The 19515-nt window shown below is 48.5% G+C and overlaps 1 protein-coding gene across 1 annotated transcript in view; it reads right to left on the reverse strand.

The window, feature by feature from the left end:
- The window catches only part of csmd2 (CUB and Sushi multiple domains 2), a 995459-nt gene that overhangs the window by 183799 nt on the left and 792145 nt on the right, over positions 1 to 19515 (reverse strand). The window contains exons 44-45 of the mRNA XM_072502405.1: positions 7451 to 7639; positions 4622 to 4768 (exon numbers count right to left, since the gene is read on the reverse strand). Of these exons, the coding sequence (XP_072358506.1) occupies positions 4622 to 4768; positions 7451 to 7639 (336 nt within the window). The remainder of the gene's footprint in view (positions 1 to 4621; positions 4769 to 7450; positions 7640 to 19515) is intronic.

Consider the following 19515-nt stretch of genomic DNA (forward strand, 5'->3'; position numbering starts at 1 on the left):
TTTTAAAGAGCTTTATTTAAATATCAAGCTCCCCATTCCCTACATGCAGATTATTGGGGTGAGCTTAGAGGTGGGTGGGAAGACGGTGGGCTGGGCACCCACCCTATTTTCAGTGCCCCTCAGCCCAAAACATCCCCGCTAAGGGCAGGGAAAGTACAACCCATTGAGTTGATCCGACAAAGGCACAACCATCACTCATAATCTCGACTCAAAAGGCATAAATCCCATTTAAGTATTTACAAAAGAAGGAAATACTGCATAAACCTTATTTTGTGGTTTAAAAAGTTATCTGAACTCCCTCATAGAATTGGTTTTCAAGATTATGCTGAGATAAAACTCTGTCTTTGTGGGTTCAACAGTAGATTCTTAATCCGCCATTAGTCCTCTGTTGAGATTGGCTATTTACTCACCTCTGCAATTCGTCTATCTTCCAAGTCAGCATTAAAGGACCACTACTGCATTGCTTTTTAACCTGACTCCTTCCTCTCACTCTTCTCTGATACAGATCAGTTCCAGATCCTTGACTCTAGCGTCCTGGATCTTAGCATGACTGCTGAGTAAACATCTTGGACCTTGACTGTAAGGTACCGGCCCTGAACCAGCAATCCTCCTATGCTGGCTAACTAAAAAACCATCATCAGTCTCCAACACAACAATTCCAGGTAGGTTCTACTGCTGCTGATACTGTCCTCAATGACACCACTGCACCATGCCTTGTTACCTTTCACCATTCTCCCGCTCCATGGTTAGTGTCAGAACCTTAATGTGCTTCAGCTTTACTCTTCGGAAATTTCTCCCTAACCTCCTCTGTCTTGTCACTTGACCCCTCATTTTAAAACCCTTCTTAAAACAAATCTTCACAACTACACTGCCAGTCATTTTGCCCAGCCTTTCCACTACAGCTTAAAATCTGTTCCTCTTCCATGAAACACATTGAGATATTTTCTAAATGAAAGGCAAAACATAAATGCAAGCCGTTATTTTGATTGGCTGCATAAATCGATGTTCTCCTTCAATTCAGTGTTTCTGAAATGGAGTCCGATACATAGAAGCCTTTGATGCTGCTCATGTTCAGTTAGTTTCTGTAGCCTCAAGCATCAATGGACATCAAACATTGTTCCAACACTGGAATAAGCATCAAATTGTGTTTAAGGAGCTTGTTAATAGCAGCTGTGACATTGTAATGTGGAATTAATATCGACCAGAAGTAGACTCTCTTTGAGCCTCATCCTACACTGCTGCATACACTAACATACTAGATTAATGGCTTTGCCCTCATGCTTTAGGTATCAGTACAGAATAATCACACTGATATCTGAATCAGGGGTAAGATAGCAGCAATTTCATGGCGGGGGTGGGAAGTGGAAAGATGGATTAATTTATTCACGTCTACCTCATCTCAGACTAAGAGTTGGAATAGTTAATAAATGGAATAGTTAATAAATGGAATAGTAGTCAGTTGTTCACTTAAGTTGCGACCTCATAAATGCGAAGACCAGTAGTGAAGGACAAGTTGTTAAGCTCAGTCTGTCTATAAGCAAGCCTTGAAATGGCCATTCTTGCTATTAAGATAAATTAAAGTAGAAATTTCTCAAAATACGCATTAAATGTATTTTTAACGTGATTTCATTACCCATTTCATAACCATTTTCAGTCTTCCTTTTAAGTCAAGGGTTTTTCAAACTGGGGTCCCTTGGCCTATCTGGGATTCACAAATGGTCTGCAAGGATGTCAGATTTATCTCTATTTCAGGAGTTAGTAGCAGGTTATTTATGTTGCTATCTATTTAGACATGCAGCATTCCCTTGGATATTTACCACTGCATTCTGGGCAGTAGGACACAAAGTCTTTGGGAGCGTATAAATATTCTCAGTGGGATCCCATTGGGCAAAACTGAATAAGCGTATAAATATTCTCAGTGGGATCCCATTGGGCTAAACTGAATAAGCACAGCTTTAAATACCTTCCAACCCATTGGGTAAGAAGGAAGACAACTAATACCTCCCATCTGGACTGCGCCAAGTCATTCAGTAACTAAGCCGCATGCTGCGTGCCGATCATGGAAGTTAACTTGTCTAATTGTTACTAAATAAACAGCATAGCAACTTGGGTTGTTAGTAGAATTGGGAAATATTTTACACTGTCAATTCACTTGTACTGCATGTTTTACACCAATACCATATAAAGCTGATTTTGCAATCCATTTCTCAACATTTCCCAATCTCCAAAAACAACATAGCATCACCATTTTGAAGTTTCTCCATGTGCCTCCTGATTGCTAAGGTAAAACACCCTTTGAGAAGAAAGAACTGATTAAACCCCACCAATGTCTTTGTGTCCACACTGCTGGAAGCCTCAGTTCAGCCTGGATTTCCACATGCTAAATCATTAAGCTGAAACATACAAGCCTGACTCCAAATCTAAAAGATTATTATAAGGAACATGGAGTGCAAGTAGACTGAAGCATAACACCATGATAGCAAGAGCTTTATGATGGAGCAAAGCATGCTGGCATCTACACTTGTTCATCCAAGTAGTGGGACTCCAGGAAGTCACAAAGGTGATGGTCATTTTTCCCAGAGGAGAGTTTGGCCCTTGAGACATTTGACCTTTTTGGCCTTGGCGAGGAATGCCTTGCCAAGGCCGCATTCACTTTCAATTCCTGCACTGATGAGCTTAGCAACCTCTGGACACCTCCACTTACCTGTTGGGGGGTCCTTGAGCTCCCCCTCACCCCACCTAATAAGGGTAGGGAACCCGCCACATCGTGGCTACTCGAGTACTTTCCCACGTATTTACTCACCTGGATAGTGAATCTTACCATTGCCATGGAGTAGTAGAATCTGCATTCTGGTGCAGGCCTCAAGTGGCCGTAAAAAATACTTTTGTTCACTGCAACTTGCAACTTGTAAGGTAGAGAAAGAACGCAGGATATCACGGGGTTGCACAGTTTAGAAGGGAAGATAATGGTAGATGTATGGGATAGGTTGTACTTATCACTGACTGGTAAAATATGGGTCTACACCTACAATGCTGAACACTGTCAGCTCCCATCTCAGCCAGAGTGCAAGAAGAGATACCAATGTTGGCTCAGACACTATTTCTACTCGTCACAGTTTTTGAATGGCATTATCAAAGGCTGGGGACTGCCTTCTGGGCCAAGATTTTTAATTATATAGTGTGGATAGACCTTTGATGAGATCCCTTTAAAAAATGAGGAAAAACAAATTAACCTCATTGAAAGTGCAGTTGTCCCTCTTAGTTTTTACCAGTGATGATTGCACTGTCACATTTCCATTGGACTGCTGGTCAGATTTGTGGCTACCTTTCGTTTTTGGAACTGGAGCTTTTTTATTTTATAGAATTGCAAGGTAGGAAATTTGTTTCAGATGAAGAGACAAATACAAAATATCCATCTCACTGCTTTGGCTCAGAGGTCAGTCACCAGGAAACAAAGCTGCAGCAGATGAAGACATTTTAAGTTGGGGGCAGCAGACGAGTCTCAAATTTTATTCAATTCAGGCTGGGTCACACCCACTTGGATTTCTCCAAGTGAGATTAAATTAAATTTCAAACACCTACCTGTTCCAGATCTGCAAAACAGAAATGGAGCAAACTACCTGGAACAGCCCCTTCTGTACATTATCATTTTGTTTATGACAGTGCATGGCAGAAATATTTTGTGCCAAACAAAGTGAAAGATTTCAGGCACGATTTAATACCAAAAAAAACAGAGTCCTGTTTTGGGTAGGTTTAGCGAAGTGTTTCTCAGCACCTGCAGTGCCAAGAACGACCCCGCTATCAAACGGACTCTGTTTATTTTGGTCTTGGCGAGGAATGCCTTGCCAAGGCCGCACTCACTTTCAATTCCTGCGCTGATGAGCTCAGCCGCCTCCGGACACCTCCACTTACCTGTTGAGGAGTCCTCCAGCTTCCCCTCACCCCACCTCATAAGGACAGGGAACCCTCTGGCCCGATCCCTGGAAGTGCCAACCTGGCACCTGGGAACTTTGGCACTGGCAGCCTGGCACACTGGCAGTGCCCCAGGTGGCAGTGCCAGTCTGGCAGTGCCAAGGTATCCGGGTGGCGGCGGGAGTGCCAGGATACCACCTTGCCCAGAGCCTGACCACCCGGGGCCTCCGTTGGCCTGGGAGATCTCCCTCAGGTGCTGTTATGCCTGGTCCACGTCACCATGTTGAGGACTGCCAGGGGTAAGTGTTTGATCCCAGGCCTCTCAAGAATCCAGGACAGACACATTTAGGTATTCTTAACTGCGCACTTAAATATGCAAACCTGGATCCCAGATCACAACGCCTCGCGGGATCTTGTTTGATCTGGTGTGGCGTCCCGAGCATCGCAAATCTCACGAGAGGCCTCTTGCGTGATTTAACAGCTTTGTCGCGTCCTGAGTCAGCTGCTATGGCGTCGTTCAATTTGGCCCCTAATTGCCGAGAATGACAGAGAACATTCAGGACTCTTGAGAAATAGACGGTGGTCATCAACTAAAAAATACGTCTTTCACTGGATCCCTCCACTCCAACTCATGGCTCACACAAAATCCAAGGGAGACATTTGAGTCCACGGCTTGGCTACTGGAGAACTGTCCCACATATTTACTAACCTGAATAATGGATCTTAAAGCCTTTTCGACTGGTGGCATGATCAGATGACCAGCGGAGGTATACTTTATTGCCCGAGCTGACAACTGTTATTGGAGACGTGTAGTTGCCGCTAAGTGAGATCAGCAAGGGCTTTTGACTTGAGGAGCCTGCGGATAACAATATTATCAATCATTTGGGTGAAATGTGCACACAGCACCTGGCTTTCAGTATAATTAATATAATGATTTTTACGTAATAACGCTCTATTTGTATTTAATAGTCAATTAATTTTGCATGGTACCATGGCAACTAAGAATACGACAAAGCACAAAGGGCTATAAATGTGAGGGCTTAAACAGAGGCCTCAAAGTGGTTACATAGAAACATTATGTTAATAATGTCTTTCTTGTTCTACATGCATTATATAATATAATAATCTTTATTGTCGCAAGTAGGCTTACAGTGGTTGGCACGGTTGTTTTGCGGCACCGGGGTCCCGGGTTCAATTCCCGGCTTGGGTCACTGTCTGTGCGCGTTCTCCCCATGTCTGCGTAGGCTTCCTCCGGGTGCTCCGGTTTCCTCCCACAGTCCAGGGCTGTGCAGGTTGGGTGGATTGGCCATACTAAATCGCCCTTAAGTGTCCAAAAAGGTTGGGTGGGGGTTACTGGTTATGGGGATAGGGTGGAGGTGTGGGCTTAAGTGGGGTGCTCTTTCCAAGGGCCGGTGCAGACTCGATGGGCCAAATGGCCTTCTACTGCACTGTAAATTCTATGATTAACACTGCAATGAAGTTACTGTGAAAAGCCCCGAGTCGCCACATTCCGGCGCCTGTTCGGGTACATGGACGGAGATTCAGATTGTCCAAATTACCTAACAGCACGTCTTTCGGGACTTATGGGAGGAAACCGGAGCACCCGGAGGAAACCCATGCAGACATAGGGAGAACGTGCAGACTCTATACAGACAGTGAACCAAACCGGGAATCGAACCTGGGACCCTGGAGCTGTGAGGCAACAGTGCTAGCCACTGTGCTACATATCAGAGCTATGTAGAGTTAACCTATGTGCAACTGTCAACAACTAGAACATGGGTGAATGCCAAAACTTTGGATTTGGTATTAAGGTATTCTGCCCCTTAAAATTAAAACAGCAAGACGCAACTGGAGCCTTATTCAAAAGACAGTTGCTGAATGTATACACACGCAAACATTTGATGGTTATTGAAATATGTCACAACATTGTGTTGGGTATGCCGGGTCTGCGAGGACTGCGTTTACTGCAGCAGTGAGAGAGACAGGCTTCCAACACTTGAAGAAATGCAACTCGATTTTATTGAACTCTTAACTATCATACATACTTTAACTGTGGGTTGACACTATGCTGACTTGACTGGAGACCTGAGGCTAACCTGACCAGACTATCTGACTACCACATGGTGTATGTTCTAGTTGCTGCTCACGGGCTCTGACTGTCTCAGAGGCTGGATCCCAAGAGAGCGGGAAAACTAGTGCCCTCTGGCTTTATAGTGGTTGTGTCCTGTCTGGTGATTGGCTGCTGTGTTCTATGTGTTCACTGGTCATCCTGTGTGTCAATCACTGCCTGTCTGTGCACCGTCAAATACCTGTGTGTATATTATGACAACAACCTTTCATCATCAACTACTTTCTTATCTGCAGAAAACCAGTGCAACAACCGATTACTAGGTGGGAAGGTCGATGCTGACCACACAGAAAGAATCCCGAAGTGATGTCTGCAAAATGTAACTGTCAAGCCCGCAAGTGAATTAGAAAGGTTCAAACGTGAGTAGCTGGTTCACTTCCATTCGTTCCATGTTGGTTATTTCATTCTTATGACTGTAAACTATTAGTAAGGATCCCTATAGAAATGTAAGTCACTGCTGTTAGGACTCCATGATGATATCAACTTGAATGGTTATTTTGTTTAAATCTTGCTCTTATTAAAACTGATGCGAGTGGTAACTCTACCTTTGCGGTCGAAGATTAATGAACGATGCTGAGATGCGTTTCGACGAGGACAATCAGATGGTCAATCTGATCTACATTCAAACTGACATCCCACACAGGAAAACAGTTCCATGATCAGTGTTACATCTGGGACAGCAGATGCATAACTGATCAAGCATAATCCACTGCTCAAATTATCACTTGTATGATGATTGCAAATTGTATCAGTAGTACTCACGATTGCAAGGAAAAAAAGAGTTTTTACTGCAATATGTTTCATTCCAGCTGCCTGAGTGGACCAAGGGAGGATGCCCTAGGCCAGGAATACACTGAATCAGCTCAACTGATGCAACACCAGCAGAAGGAGATGCAGTTTAGAGGATATACATACTTTTCCAGTACTTGTACACGCTTTGTCAACATAATACAGCATTGAAAAAAAATATTCTCTGAGTGGGTTGTGAGTAAATGAACTGCACAGTGTGGTAGAGGAACCACAATGATCGGAATATCCCAGGATTGATATACGGTCCATGTTGAGCTTATGAATATCATGCAGGATGTTGCAGAAGGATTGCAATTTGTCTCTTCCTGGACAGGAATGGGGAATGGTGTGAAAATAACGACCAAGATCCCACACACTTCTTAATGCATATGGAAATTAGACAATGTCAGGATCAAACTGTACTGGGCTATCTTCGATAAGTTGAACATTTGGGTTCACAGAATTTGAGTGACATGTTGGGGAGTTAACAAAAGCCATGTAACTATGTTTCAGATTGAATTTAATCCTTAATAAAAATTTAGTCCTGTTATAAAAAAGGTACATATATAATATATCTAGAGCAGGTCAACATGAATATTTAATAACTCTAATTTTATGTACCGTCAAATATTTCCAGTTCATCAAATTGTCTTTCACTCTGGAAGAACTCGATTAGAAGTGTGATGTTGAAACCTGGATCCACCTTAATAATCCATGAGCAGGTCTGAAAATGTGGATAATTTCCTGGGAAGCCTTGACTCAATATGACTCCTGAGGAATCCGTGTGGATCTCGTTCATTGGGCAGTGTGCTGAAAGTCATAAGGTCAAAATATCAATTACAGACATAACTTTATCACATCATCATTGCACATCGAATGAGAAAAAACATTATTTTGAGAAACATCCTCAATGGTCTTTTTCACAGGAGTATAGTGAACCAAACATTCCCTAGAACTTGGAGGTACATGTTTTGAGGAGCAAAAGATCACTAAATCATTGAAACATTTGTACACAGAGTGAACAGTGGATGCCAGCTACTTAACATGAATGATGAGCAATCCCTGGCAATGATGGGCAGACAGATTCATTCTGTTCTAGTTCAACTCTGAACTATGTTAGTTTGCCGACTTTGCGGAGACAGTAAACCGGGACAGTCTTCAGAATCACACGGAAAATGCAAGATTTTGCTACATATGGGACGGGATTCTGCCGTAATCGGTGGGGCGGGCAACTCCGAGATGACATTAATGTAGGTTGATCTGTGGCGAAGAATGAACTTGAACTGAGTGCCTGAAATAATGTCAGGTCTGTAAATTGAAAATGCTGCCTGGATGTGATTACTGCTGTAGCAGCAGGGGTAGCGGGGGCGGAATCAAGCCCATGTTTTTTCACTGCAAGTCACATGAAACTGCTTTGTGTTTGGGCATCAGGTTGTGTTAAAACCTGGGCCGGGATTCTCCAAAATACCGGCCAAGTGTTGTCGCCGGCGTAACCACTGGCGTCAACGGGCCTCTTGGTTCAGCGATTCAGTGGGCCACAGGGGGCCAGTATGGTACCGGAGTGCTGCGTGCTGCTCTGGCGCCGATAAGCAGCCCTGAACTGCCGGCGCAGGTCCGCGCATGCGCGTGGTGGCCATTTCCACACCGGCGCATGCGCGTGGTGGCCATTTCCACACCGGCGCATGCGCGTGGTGGCCATTTCCACGGCAGTGCCACGCAACATGGTGTAGCGACACTGTGGTCCCGCACGGAAGGAAGTAGGCCCCCTCAGATCACGCGCACCTGCCGATCGGTAGCCCCCGATCGCGGGCCTGGCCGTCGTACAGCCCTCCCTGGAGTCTGATCCCCCCGCCCCTCCCACCAGGACGACCACCGTGGCCATGGGCCTGAGCTCCCGCCGGGTGGTACCAGGCTGCAAAATTGTGAAGAGTGATGTTACTATCAGATGACTCTGTACCAATTCATATCACCCAATGAGCTAAGAATCTTTACAAGCTTATTATTCATTATGTCTGGACAAAGATGTCCATAAATTAAGAAAAACAGTGCCTACAAAATATGGGATCATTGTTTAAAACTTCTGAGCTCACGTCAGACATGTGCTCCAGGAAAATTGAGCTTGACATAAATGCTCTCTATGCAATCACCGTACTGATATGAAAAAGATATTGAACCTAATCACTCAATGAAAGCAATCCCCAAATCTGCCAAATATGACCTCTTACTTGCTTTTAGAGGGCGTTATAATTTTAAAGATGTCATGAAGACATTTCACACTACATCACATCAACCCATGGAAAATAAAATCCCATCAGCAGGATGGGTCAGTAATACTTATAAAAGATAGTGGGTTAATTGAATTGTGAGGCCACTTGGTGGGAAACGGCTTCCTGCACTGCACGGGTTTTGGTAAGGTCATGGGTATCATGAACACTGAAATGAGTCAAGCATGGCCAAGCATTATCTATTATATTTTCACATTGTGGTGGCTGTCTGAACTCTAAAGTGAGCGAAGTAAGGGTATATCCATATCATTTTCATCCATTTGACTTTAATTAAGATATTAAAATGATAAGTTTTGCAATGAATTTTATGCATGAATAAGGGTTCTTGAATAGATTAGAATAATCAGATGTGTTCTGTATTTTTATTCAAATTAGTAAGGTTAACCTTCCCGGGAGTGGTTTCATGCAGATTCAATTACTTGTTCACCAAGTTGCTGTGCTCCAACAAAACTGAGGGAGACACTCAGGAGTAGACATGCACATTCCAGGTCCTGGTGCCTGCAAAGGGAGAATGGGAAACTCTTTCAATCCCCAGGCCACCCTTGCACATTTTAGCCTTGTTACTTTGTCAGAAAGTTATAGATCCAAGTTCCACTACAAAGGCACATCATCGAGACTGATACCCGGGTGAAGTACTGACGGACCAATGCACTGTCGGAAGTGTCTTCTTTTGTATGAGGTAGTAAGTCAAGACCCCATCTGCCCTCTAAGCTATGTAGAAGATGCCACAGCTCTATTTCAAGGAAGAGTTGGGGAATTCACCCCTGTGTCCTTGGTCGATATTTAATCCCTCAACCAAATTTTCATTGATAAAACGGATTATCTAATTATTACCACATTGCTGTTCGTGGAGCTGACAGTGCACATATTGACTTGTTGCATTTCCCAGGTCACAACAAGCGATTACATTCCAGAAAACAAAATCTCTTGCTGTTTGTAATGCGCTTTGAGATGCCCTGAGGCCATGAATGCTGTATGATAAATGCAAATATTTATTTTCATTTTATTTATTGGCAGCTGGATTGGCAGAGGATTAGCAGCCAAATTGCTGAGTGTAAGAGGAGGACTACAAAAGGGCGCAAACAGAGGAAACATCACGTGGCAAGCCACAAAATAAAACTGCACAAAATACAAATGAGCAGAATAGTACTGATGTGAATTATAGTATGAGCATACATCTCACTTTATTTCGACGATATGCATATTGGTTCCCAGTCTGCTTTCAGTCAGGTGGTATCATTTTTCACAGCTTAAGATTTCACCCCCCCCTCCCCCCCCCGCCCCCGCTACCCCTGCTGCTACAGCAGTAATCACATCCAGGCAGCATTTTCAATTTACAGACCTGACATTATTTCAGGCACTCAGTTCAAGTTCATTCTTCGCCACAGATCAACCTACATTAATGTCATCTTCTGTGCGCTTTGTTCTGAGGCAGCTACAAATACCGCGCAGTCAGCAGCAGCGACAAAAATACATACTGCAGCGCAAGTAAGCTCGGTTCAACTAAATCATAGGATTGACAGTTGTTACTGAGCATATGGACTCTGTTCAGTGGAGTGAATGAGCCCTGATGGTTTATTTATAATGATACATTCGAATTGCTCACTAACTATTTGTTCAACCCTGCCCAACCCCACACCAAATGCGTCTCAGGGCACTTTCACATCATATGAAGTGGTCCCAGAGAGTGGTTGTAAAATGGAGACCTGTGAACTTCATGAATCATTCTCCTCGTTTTAGCTTTTTTCTTCTGGTCACTTTTCCAAATAGAGATTGAAGACCTGTTAGTCATAGGTTCAGAGAGCACAGGGGAAGGCGAGCCCATGCTGCCTCTCGAAAACAATCTACACTGTTAGTACTACTCCCCTGCCATTTCCGCAGACCTTGTCCCATTTTTTGACTTCAATTGTTTATTAAGTTCCTCTTTCAAAGCTCGAATGGATTCTGTTCCCACCACTGCTCCTGGTAGAACATTCCATGTTCTAACAACCTTCCGCATGTAAATAATAAACTCCACACAGCTCCCTTCCTTCTTTCAATGATAGGCTTAAATTTTTGCTCTCTGGTTATTGACTCTCTGAACAGTAGAAATAATTTTCTTCAATTTACCATATCTATTTTGAACACCTCTGTCAGATCTTCTCTGAACCCCCTTTCTATTAATAAACAGAGCCCTATTCTCTCAGGTCTTCATCAAGTTATGTTTCCCACCTCTCTTATTATCTTAATGAACCATTTCTGCACCTTCTCCAAGTCTTTGTCGTCTCTTTTTGTCCCCGCCCCCCCCCCCCAATTTCTGTCTCTTCCATTCACCATTGCACTCACGCTCTTTCTCAAAGAGATGTAGGCAAATGTTCACCTAAATCAACAGACTGCAAAGATGCTTTGTTCCAAGTGTGCGGAACAAGAATGGGCCTTTGATTTGGATGGAGAGTTGTCGGAGCCTGGGTTGCTCAGCTGACAGAAAATTGTGGGAATTTACTGTGAATCCAGTCATGGACAAAAGGCTGGGAAATAACAAGGTATATCAGGCAAATATAAGAGCGATAGTGGTGTTTAGCTGCCCATTGCCATCATACAAATGCCAAATACAGTACGAGCAGAAGTATGAATAACAATGACTTTGCTCTGCACTTTTCCACTTTCCACTTTCTTACCTCGCGACTGACGTGTTAGAGCTAGTACTCGCAGGTACTTCTTTTAAAAGTTTACTCACAGAGTGCTCTAGCTGGCAAGAACAGACAAATGGTAGTTTTTCCCTTATTTTTTTCACAAATGAACAATAAGGGCGCGATTCTCTGGCCTCGTTGTGCTCTCGCTCAAGCGTAATGAGGGTGAATAGCGGGAGAGGCCAAAAACGAAATCCGTGCCGGAAGCCAAACAATTTGCGATGCAAACAGCCCACTCCCAAAGGCAAAATCGGGAACTCACCGTTGCGTGGCAAGAAACCAATTTTCACCACTTAAGCCCCATTTCCCTACAATCAACAAGAGCGACCCCATATCCAACGACCTCCCATCATTCATCGGCCTCCCGAGCAAGTATTCACGTTGGCGCTGATTGGTACTTCTTCTTAAAAACGTGAACCTGGTGGAAAGGGGAGCTGAGGAGGTAAGCAGCCATCTTTGCTCACAGGAAAAGAGTCCGGGGACGCTGGGACTGTCACCCGTCACCCCAGTGCTCGCCGGGGGGGGGGGGAGGGATGCAATCTCCGCAGGAGTGGACTGCCATGTGGGTTTGGGGGGAAGGCGCTGGGAGGGCACCCGCAGGGCAATCTCTCATAGCACCACCATGCAAACCCTGGATCCCAACTCCATTCCGGGGGCAACCCTTGTCCCTGCCCGTCTGCCCCACCGATCACCCATAACCCCCACCGACTGCTTAGGCCTCTGGCCATGTGGCTGAAGGCTATTGCTCATAGGGAATTGGCAATTGTGGTTAAGTGAGAACTTGACAAACGCCAAGAGGATTCCCGTGGATGGGCGGGCTATGTAGCATGGGGGAGTTATTGCTCAGCATCCCAATCACGCCTTTATGCCTGAACAATGTGCTCGAACACTGCGGGAGGCAAGGCCACATTAGCAGCAACCAACATCCGAACACCCAAGGGGTGGGACACAGCCTCGGGGACATGTCCATGGCCGGAGGTTGGGTCAGCGCCACGGGGAAGAGGATGGGGGGGGGGGGGGGGGGGGCGGGGGGAGGGTGCGGTGACTGGAGAGATGGGAAAAGAGTCCGGGGGTCAGCCCGCATTGCGGAAGAAAGTGACAGAGGCATTATAATGGTCCTCCCTACCCCGGTGCCCTCAGTGATCCTCAATGTGCCTGGCCTTCCTAGCTCTAACACTACATCTTGGTGTTTCCGCAGGATGCACATCAGAGGTGGAGGAAGCCAGCTGCATACCTCGACCCCTGGCCCTCGCTGCTCCTGGCGGGCATCCTCTGGGGCTCAAAGGCCAGAGGGGCCCGGCTCACTTGTCGGTGGCACATGCACAGCCATGCTGAATGTGCGACACGGCCTCATCAGAGGAGTGGAACTCAGGGGAGATGGTGGCCACCGTAGCCACTCCATGGATCGGGTCTGGGCTGGCAACCAGCACCCCTCCTCCTGATCGGTGCCCACAGGGTCCTGGGGCCCACCTTGGGACGGAGGGGCAGCTGGTTCGAGCCGCGGCTGACCATGAATCGTCTGACTCTGTCAGCCCTGGCGGTCCCCAATTGTCCGCGCCATCATGTCAGTGCCCTCAGCGATGCTCCTCAGTGACGAGGACATACTCTGCAGTGCCTCACCTATGCCCACCTGCCACTGGAACAAGTTCCGCAGCATCTTGGCCATGCCCATCTGAGAGTGGGACATGTCCCTCAGAACCTCATCAAAATCGGCCTGGTGCTGGGTGACATCCCCCAGCGAGTTGGACATTCTGCTGCGAACCTCAGCCATGGCCGTCACCGACTGCATGACGCCTTGGACACCTTCATTCATGGTGCCGACATCGTGCACCGGGCTCTCCACTGCAGTCACCACCCTAGCAGTGCTGGCCTCGGTGCCACTCATTGCTGGCGCCATCTCCTGCCTCCATAGCCTCTGGGACTCCCCCAATCGGCTATGGATCTGCTGGAGTGCCGCGGACCCCTCTGAATGTCCCGGCTGCTCCCTAACATCTCCATCAGCTCCAGGTAACCCACTCCCAGAGGCTCAGCGTCAGACTGGGACCCAGTTGGGTCTTGTGATCCAGCAGACCTCTGACTGCTGTCTCTCCTGGGGGTTCCTGCCTCCACCTAATGTGCATCATCAGCAGTGTGGTGCTCACCAGATTGTGCCACAAGAGCCTGACCACTAACGGTTCCCACTGAGGTGGGTGTAATCTGCTCTGCTGGAGGGTGGGGATGACAGCTGTGCTGGGACTATTACGGTGACATCCTCAGAGCTCTCCTCTGAGGTGTTCTCCTTGGAGTCAGGAGAGGGGGCCGCTCGGGATAGGTCGGCTCCTTTGGCAAGAGCACCTGCAGGAGAATGTGGTCAGTAGGAGGGATGGGTCAGTCAGTAAGGCAATAACTCACGTTTAACAGGTCCTCCAGGTGAAGCCCGGTAGTCCCTCACCTCTGCAGCATCCACTGGCCTCCGAGTTGGTGACTGATCTGTCCTCGGCCACAGCAGTCACCACCAGGGCCCGCTCCTCGAAGGAGGTGAGGATTCTTGGGCGGGATTCTCTGACCCACCGCCGGGTCGGAGAATCGCCGGGGGGCGGCGTGAATCCTGCCCCCGCCGGCTGCTGAATTCTCCGGCGCCGGGGATTTGGCGGGGGCGGGAATCGCGGCGCGTCGGTCAGCGGCCGCTGGCAGTGGCCCCCCCCCAGCTATTCTCCAGCCCGCGATGGGCCGAGTGGCCGCCGTTTTCGGCCGGTCCCGCCGGCGTAAATTAGAGTAGGTACTTACCGGCGGGCCTGGCTGCGCGGGCGGCCTCCGGGGTCCTCGAGGGGGCGCGGGGGGATCTGGACCCGGGAGGTGACCCCACGGTAGCCTGGCCCGTGATCAGGTCCCATCGATCCACGGGCGGGCCTGTGCCATGGGGGCACTCTATTCATCCGCGTCGGCTGTTGTAAAAGTCTGCGACGGCTGACGCAGAGATGAATGCCAACCTGACATCCTGGCAGTGCCTGCCAGTGTCACCTGGTGGTACTGCCAGGGTGCTCGTGTGGTAGTGCCAAGATGCCAGGCTGGCAATGCCAAGGTGCCTAGGTGTCAGTTGCACTGCTAGGGTACCATCCAGCCCAGAGAATGACCGCCCAGGGGCCTTCTATGGCCTGGGAAACCCCCACCCCACTCAGGTGCCATTGCACCTAGTGATTAATACACACTCCTGTCTGCTTCATCTGATGCTGGTGTCTATGTATTTACATTGTGTACCTTGTGTTGCCCTATTTTGTATTATCTTTTCATGTACTAAATGATCTTTTGAGCTGCTCGCAGAAAAATACTTTTCACTGTACCTCAGTTCACGTGACAATAAACAAAAGCATGTTTGTGTGGACCAGTGCTAAACAGCACCATGGAGTGGTCTCCCAGGCACCAGCATTCATCCCCAGACCTCAGGAACATCGAGTGCCTAACTGCAAGGGTGAGATCCAGGTTGTGATGCCTCGTGAGATCTCATTAGATCTCGGGCACGACAAGGACATTAGATTGTGCCCTTCATTTCTGGAAATGCAAGTGTAATGGAGAACTTCTGAATTTTTAAGGGCATGCTACTTTTTTGTTGATTGTGTGTGTACATTGTGATTTGTAATAATATAAAGATTTAGGGCGCGATTGTCCAGAATAATTTCCAAGTGGGCAAGTGAGCGGGAATTGCCACGAGCTTCTCGACGCTCGGCCGAGTGAGGCCGGCAACACAATTCAACGTTAATTGGTTCACTTAACAAGGCCTCACAGTCAGTGAGGCAATAACTCACGTTTAACAGGTCCTCCAGGTGAAGCCCGGTAGTCCCTCACCTCTGCAGCATCCACTGGCCTCCGAGTTGGTGACTGATCTGTAAGTTGGAGCGTTGGGGGGTCTGGAAGCTGTCAGTGCAGGAAATGAAGGCAAATGTGGCCTCGGCGGGACATTCCTCGCTCTTTCATAGCGGGGTCGTTTTCGGCACTGCAGGTGCTGAGAAACACCAGCTAATCATGACCAAAATGGGACTCTGTCCTGTGAAATCGCGCCTGTAGCCATGAAATGTTGCAGACTTGTAATTCCTTTTGGTTCACTGAAGAATAGCATCTGGGATTTATGGAGAACAAATTCATTGAAGCTTATTTCTTGTAGTAGCGGATTTTTCTTGCTCCACTCCAGTCCAGGTGCGTTTGATCTCCTGTAGCGAAAACCTGGTCCAGTTCCTCAAATGAATAGGTAAGGTCAATCTGAATTATCTGCCCACCGGTGGTTCTTTGGCAGGTTCCTATTCCTCTTGCTGCTCCACAAATTTGCCTTATTTAATGTCCTTCCATGAAACTTAGATTCGGTCATGTGGCCAGAGTGTTTCTGTCTAATGTACGCACAAATGGTTTCTGACTATTAGGCCATTGTCAAACAATAAGGTCCCATTTTCACCCATTCAAATGTCACCATGATAGAATATAGATTTTTCACACACAACAGGAGGGATTTACCAGCTCTTCCAGCTGACGGGATAATCTGGTCCAACGCCTGCGCACGGGTTTCCCGGAGATGAGGTGTGCAGTCTACGAGAAATACCATTGACAACAGCAGGACCGGTATATCTCGCTGGTAGACTGCATCCACTGCCGAAAAACACGTGGCGGCTTGAAGGGTAAATCTCGCCCATATTCTGCAGTTACACTCTGAAACTGAAAGGTCTGCAAGCCCTACTGTGGTATTATAGGTATTACGGTACCTGAGAGGCTAAAGTACCATTGGTAGAACCTGCATGCTTGCTATTGGCTAGAGTGTATAATAGCTCCGCCCTGATAGGCGGGGTATAAGAACCCGTGCCGCCCCAGCAGCACTCATTCTGTACCTGAGCTGCTGGGGGAAACATCGAGCTTATTAAAGCTTTCAGTTGGATTACAACCTCGCTTTGTGGTCATTGATTGTGCATCAATTTAATAAGCTAGATTTTTAAGAAGAAAGGATGGAGCTCCGAATCAAGCCGGAGTGTCTGCAACTTAGCCCCCACGCAGCAAACTCAGCGGCAATCTTTAAGCACTGGCTGGCGTGTTTTAAAGGGTATCTCGAGACGGCCGTAAACGCACCCACGGGCGAGCAGAAACTGCAAGTCCTGCACTCAAGGGTGAGCCAGGAGACACCCTCATCGAGGAAGCAGAAGACTTCGATGCAGCAATCGTGCTGCTAAAAGGACACTATATTCGCCCGGTAAACCAGGTCTATGCCCGGCACCTGCTTGCAACAAGACGGCAAACCCCTGGGGAATCATTGGAGGAATTCTACCGCGCACTCCTGGTGCTGGGAAGAAGCTGCGGCTGCCTGCAAGTTTCGGCGAGCGAACACAAGGAACTCTTAGTCCGGGACGTTTTCATGGCAGGTATGCTTTAGTCACAAATCCGCCAGCACCTGTGAGAGAAGGACACCCTGGGTCTCAGGGAGGCAAGGTCCGTTGCAGTCTCACTGGACGTGGCCTCCAGGAACGCCTGCGCCTACGTTCCCGACCGCGCGGCAGCCCCCTGGGCAGCGTGGAACCCCACAGAGGCCGACCCCGAGACTTCCCCCGTTCCACCGCAGACCTGCGCTGCAAGGCGGCCTGGCAACCCCGAGGGGTCCCGCTGCTACTTTTGCGGGCAGGCCAAGCACCCTCGCCAGCACTGCCCGGCCCGCGCATCCACCTGCAAGGGATGCGGCAAAAAGGGCCATTTTGTGGGGGTATGTCAGGCCCGAGCAGTGGCATTGGTCTCCAGCGGTGAATCCGGACCGCCACACCAAACTTCTCCACGGGCCCCGTGTGGCCAGCGGTCGCCGCCTACCCCATATCCCAGGGCCATGTGCGGACCCCGGGCGCCGCCATCATGTTCCACGGACGCCACGCTTGAGGGATGGGCGCCGCCATTTTGTGCACCCCCGGCCATGTGCGACCTATGGGAGACACCATCTTGGAAGAACCCCCAGGACCCCAGCTCGGCCGACCACACACTGCCTGAACAGAATTCCCAACTACTGCGATGGCCTCGGTGACTCTGGATCAGTCTCGACCTCGAACACTCTCAACCGCTACGACGACCGTTTTCATCAACGGGCACGAGACGTCCTGCTTAATTGACTCTGGGAGCACGGAGAGCTTCATACACGCCGACACGGTAAGACGCTGTTCCTTCCTCATCCACCCTGTTCATCAAAAAATCTCACTGGCCTCCGGTTCCCACTCAGTGGAGATAAAGGGGTTTTGTGTAGCAAACTTCACAGTCCAGGGAAGGGAGTTCAAAAATTTCCGTCTCTACATCCTTCCCCACCTCTGCGCGGCTACACTCCTGGGTTTAGACTTCCAACGTAACCTTCAAAGTCTGACCTTCCAATTCGGCGGCCCTATAGTCCCCCTTACTGTCTGCGGCCTCGCGACCCTTAAGGTCGACACGCCTTCCCTGTTTGCGAACCTCACCCCGGATTGCAAACCCGTCGCCACCAGGAGCAGACACTACAGTGCCCAGGACCGGATCTTTATTAGGTCAGAGGTCCAAAGGCTACTGAGGGAAGGGGTCATTGAAGCCAGTAACAGCCCCTGGAGAGCTCAAGTAGCGGTGGTAAAGACCGGGGAGAAGCATAGGATGGTCATCGACGACAGTCAGACCATCAACAGGTTTACGCAGCTGGACGCGTACCCTCTCCCCCGTATATCCGACCTGGTAAACAGGATCGCGCATTATAAGGTCTTCTCCACGGTGGATCTCATGTCTGCCTACCACCAACTCCCCATCCGCACTAATGACTGCAAATACACTGCCTTTGAGGCAGACGGGTGGCTCTATCACTTCTTAAGGGTTCCCTTTGGTGTCACTAACGGGGTCTCGGTCTTCCAGCGCGAGATGGACTGAATGGTTGACCGGTACGGTTTACGGGCAACATTCCAGTATCTCGATAATGTCACCATCTGCGGCCACGACCAGCAGGACCACGACACCAACCTCCGAAAATTTCTCTAGACCGCTAAAATCCTTAACCTAACATACAATACGGATAAATGCGTGTTTAGCACCGACCGTCTAGCCATTCTCGGCTACGTAGTGCGAAATGGAGTTATAGGCCCCGACACTGAACGCATGCGCCCCCTTATGGAGTTCCTCCTCCCTTACTGCTCTAAGGCCCTAAAACGCTGCCTCGAGTTTTTTAGCTACTACGCCCAGTTGGCCCCCAACTATGCGGACAAGGCCCGTCCCCTGATCCAATCCACAGTTTTTCCCCTGTCGATAGAGGCTCGCCTGGCCTTCAGCCGCATCAAAGCAGACATTGCAAAGGCCACGATGCATGCCATCGACGAGTCCCTCCCCTTCCAGGTTGAGAGCGATACGTCCGACGTAGCTCTGGCGGCAACCCTCAACCAAGCGGGCAGACCCGTGGCCTTCTTCTCCCGTACCCTCCATGCTTCCAAAATCCGCCACTTCTCAGTCGAAAAGGAGGCCCAGGCCATAGTAGAAGCTGTGCGACATTGGAGGCAGTGCCTGGCCGGCAGGAGATTCACTCTCCTCACGGACCAATGGTCGGTGACTTTCATGTTCGATAATGCACAGCGGGGCAAGATAAAAAACGACAAGATCTTGCGGTGGAGGATCGAACTCTCCACCTACAACTTCGAGATCTTGTATCGTCCCGGGAAGCTAAATGAGCCTCCTGATGCCCTGTCCCACGGCACATGTGCCACCGCACAAGTGGACCGCCTCCGAGCCCTCCACAAGG

Source organism: Scyliorhinus torazame, chromosome 1 (genome assembly GCF_047496885.1).
Source record: "Scyliorhinus torazame isolate Kashiwa2021f chromosome 1, sScyTor2.1, whole genome shotgun sequence".
Classification (NCBI taxonomy): domain Eukaryota; kingdom Metazoa; phylum Chordata; class Chondrichthyes; order Carcharhiniformes; family Scyliorhinidae; genus Scyliorhinus; species Scyliorhinus torazame.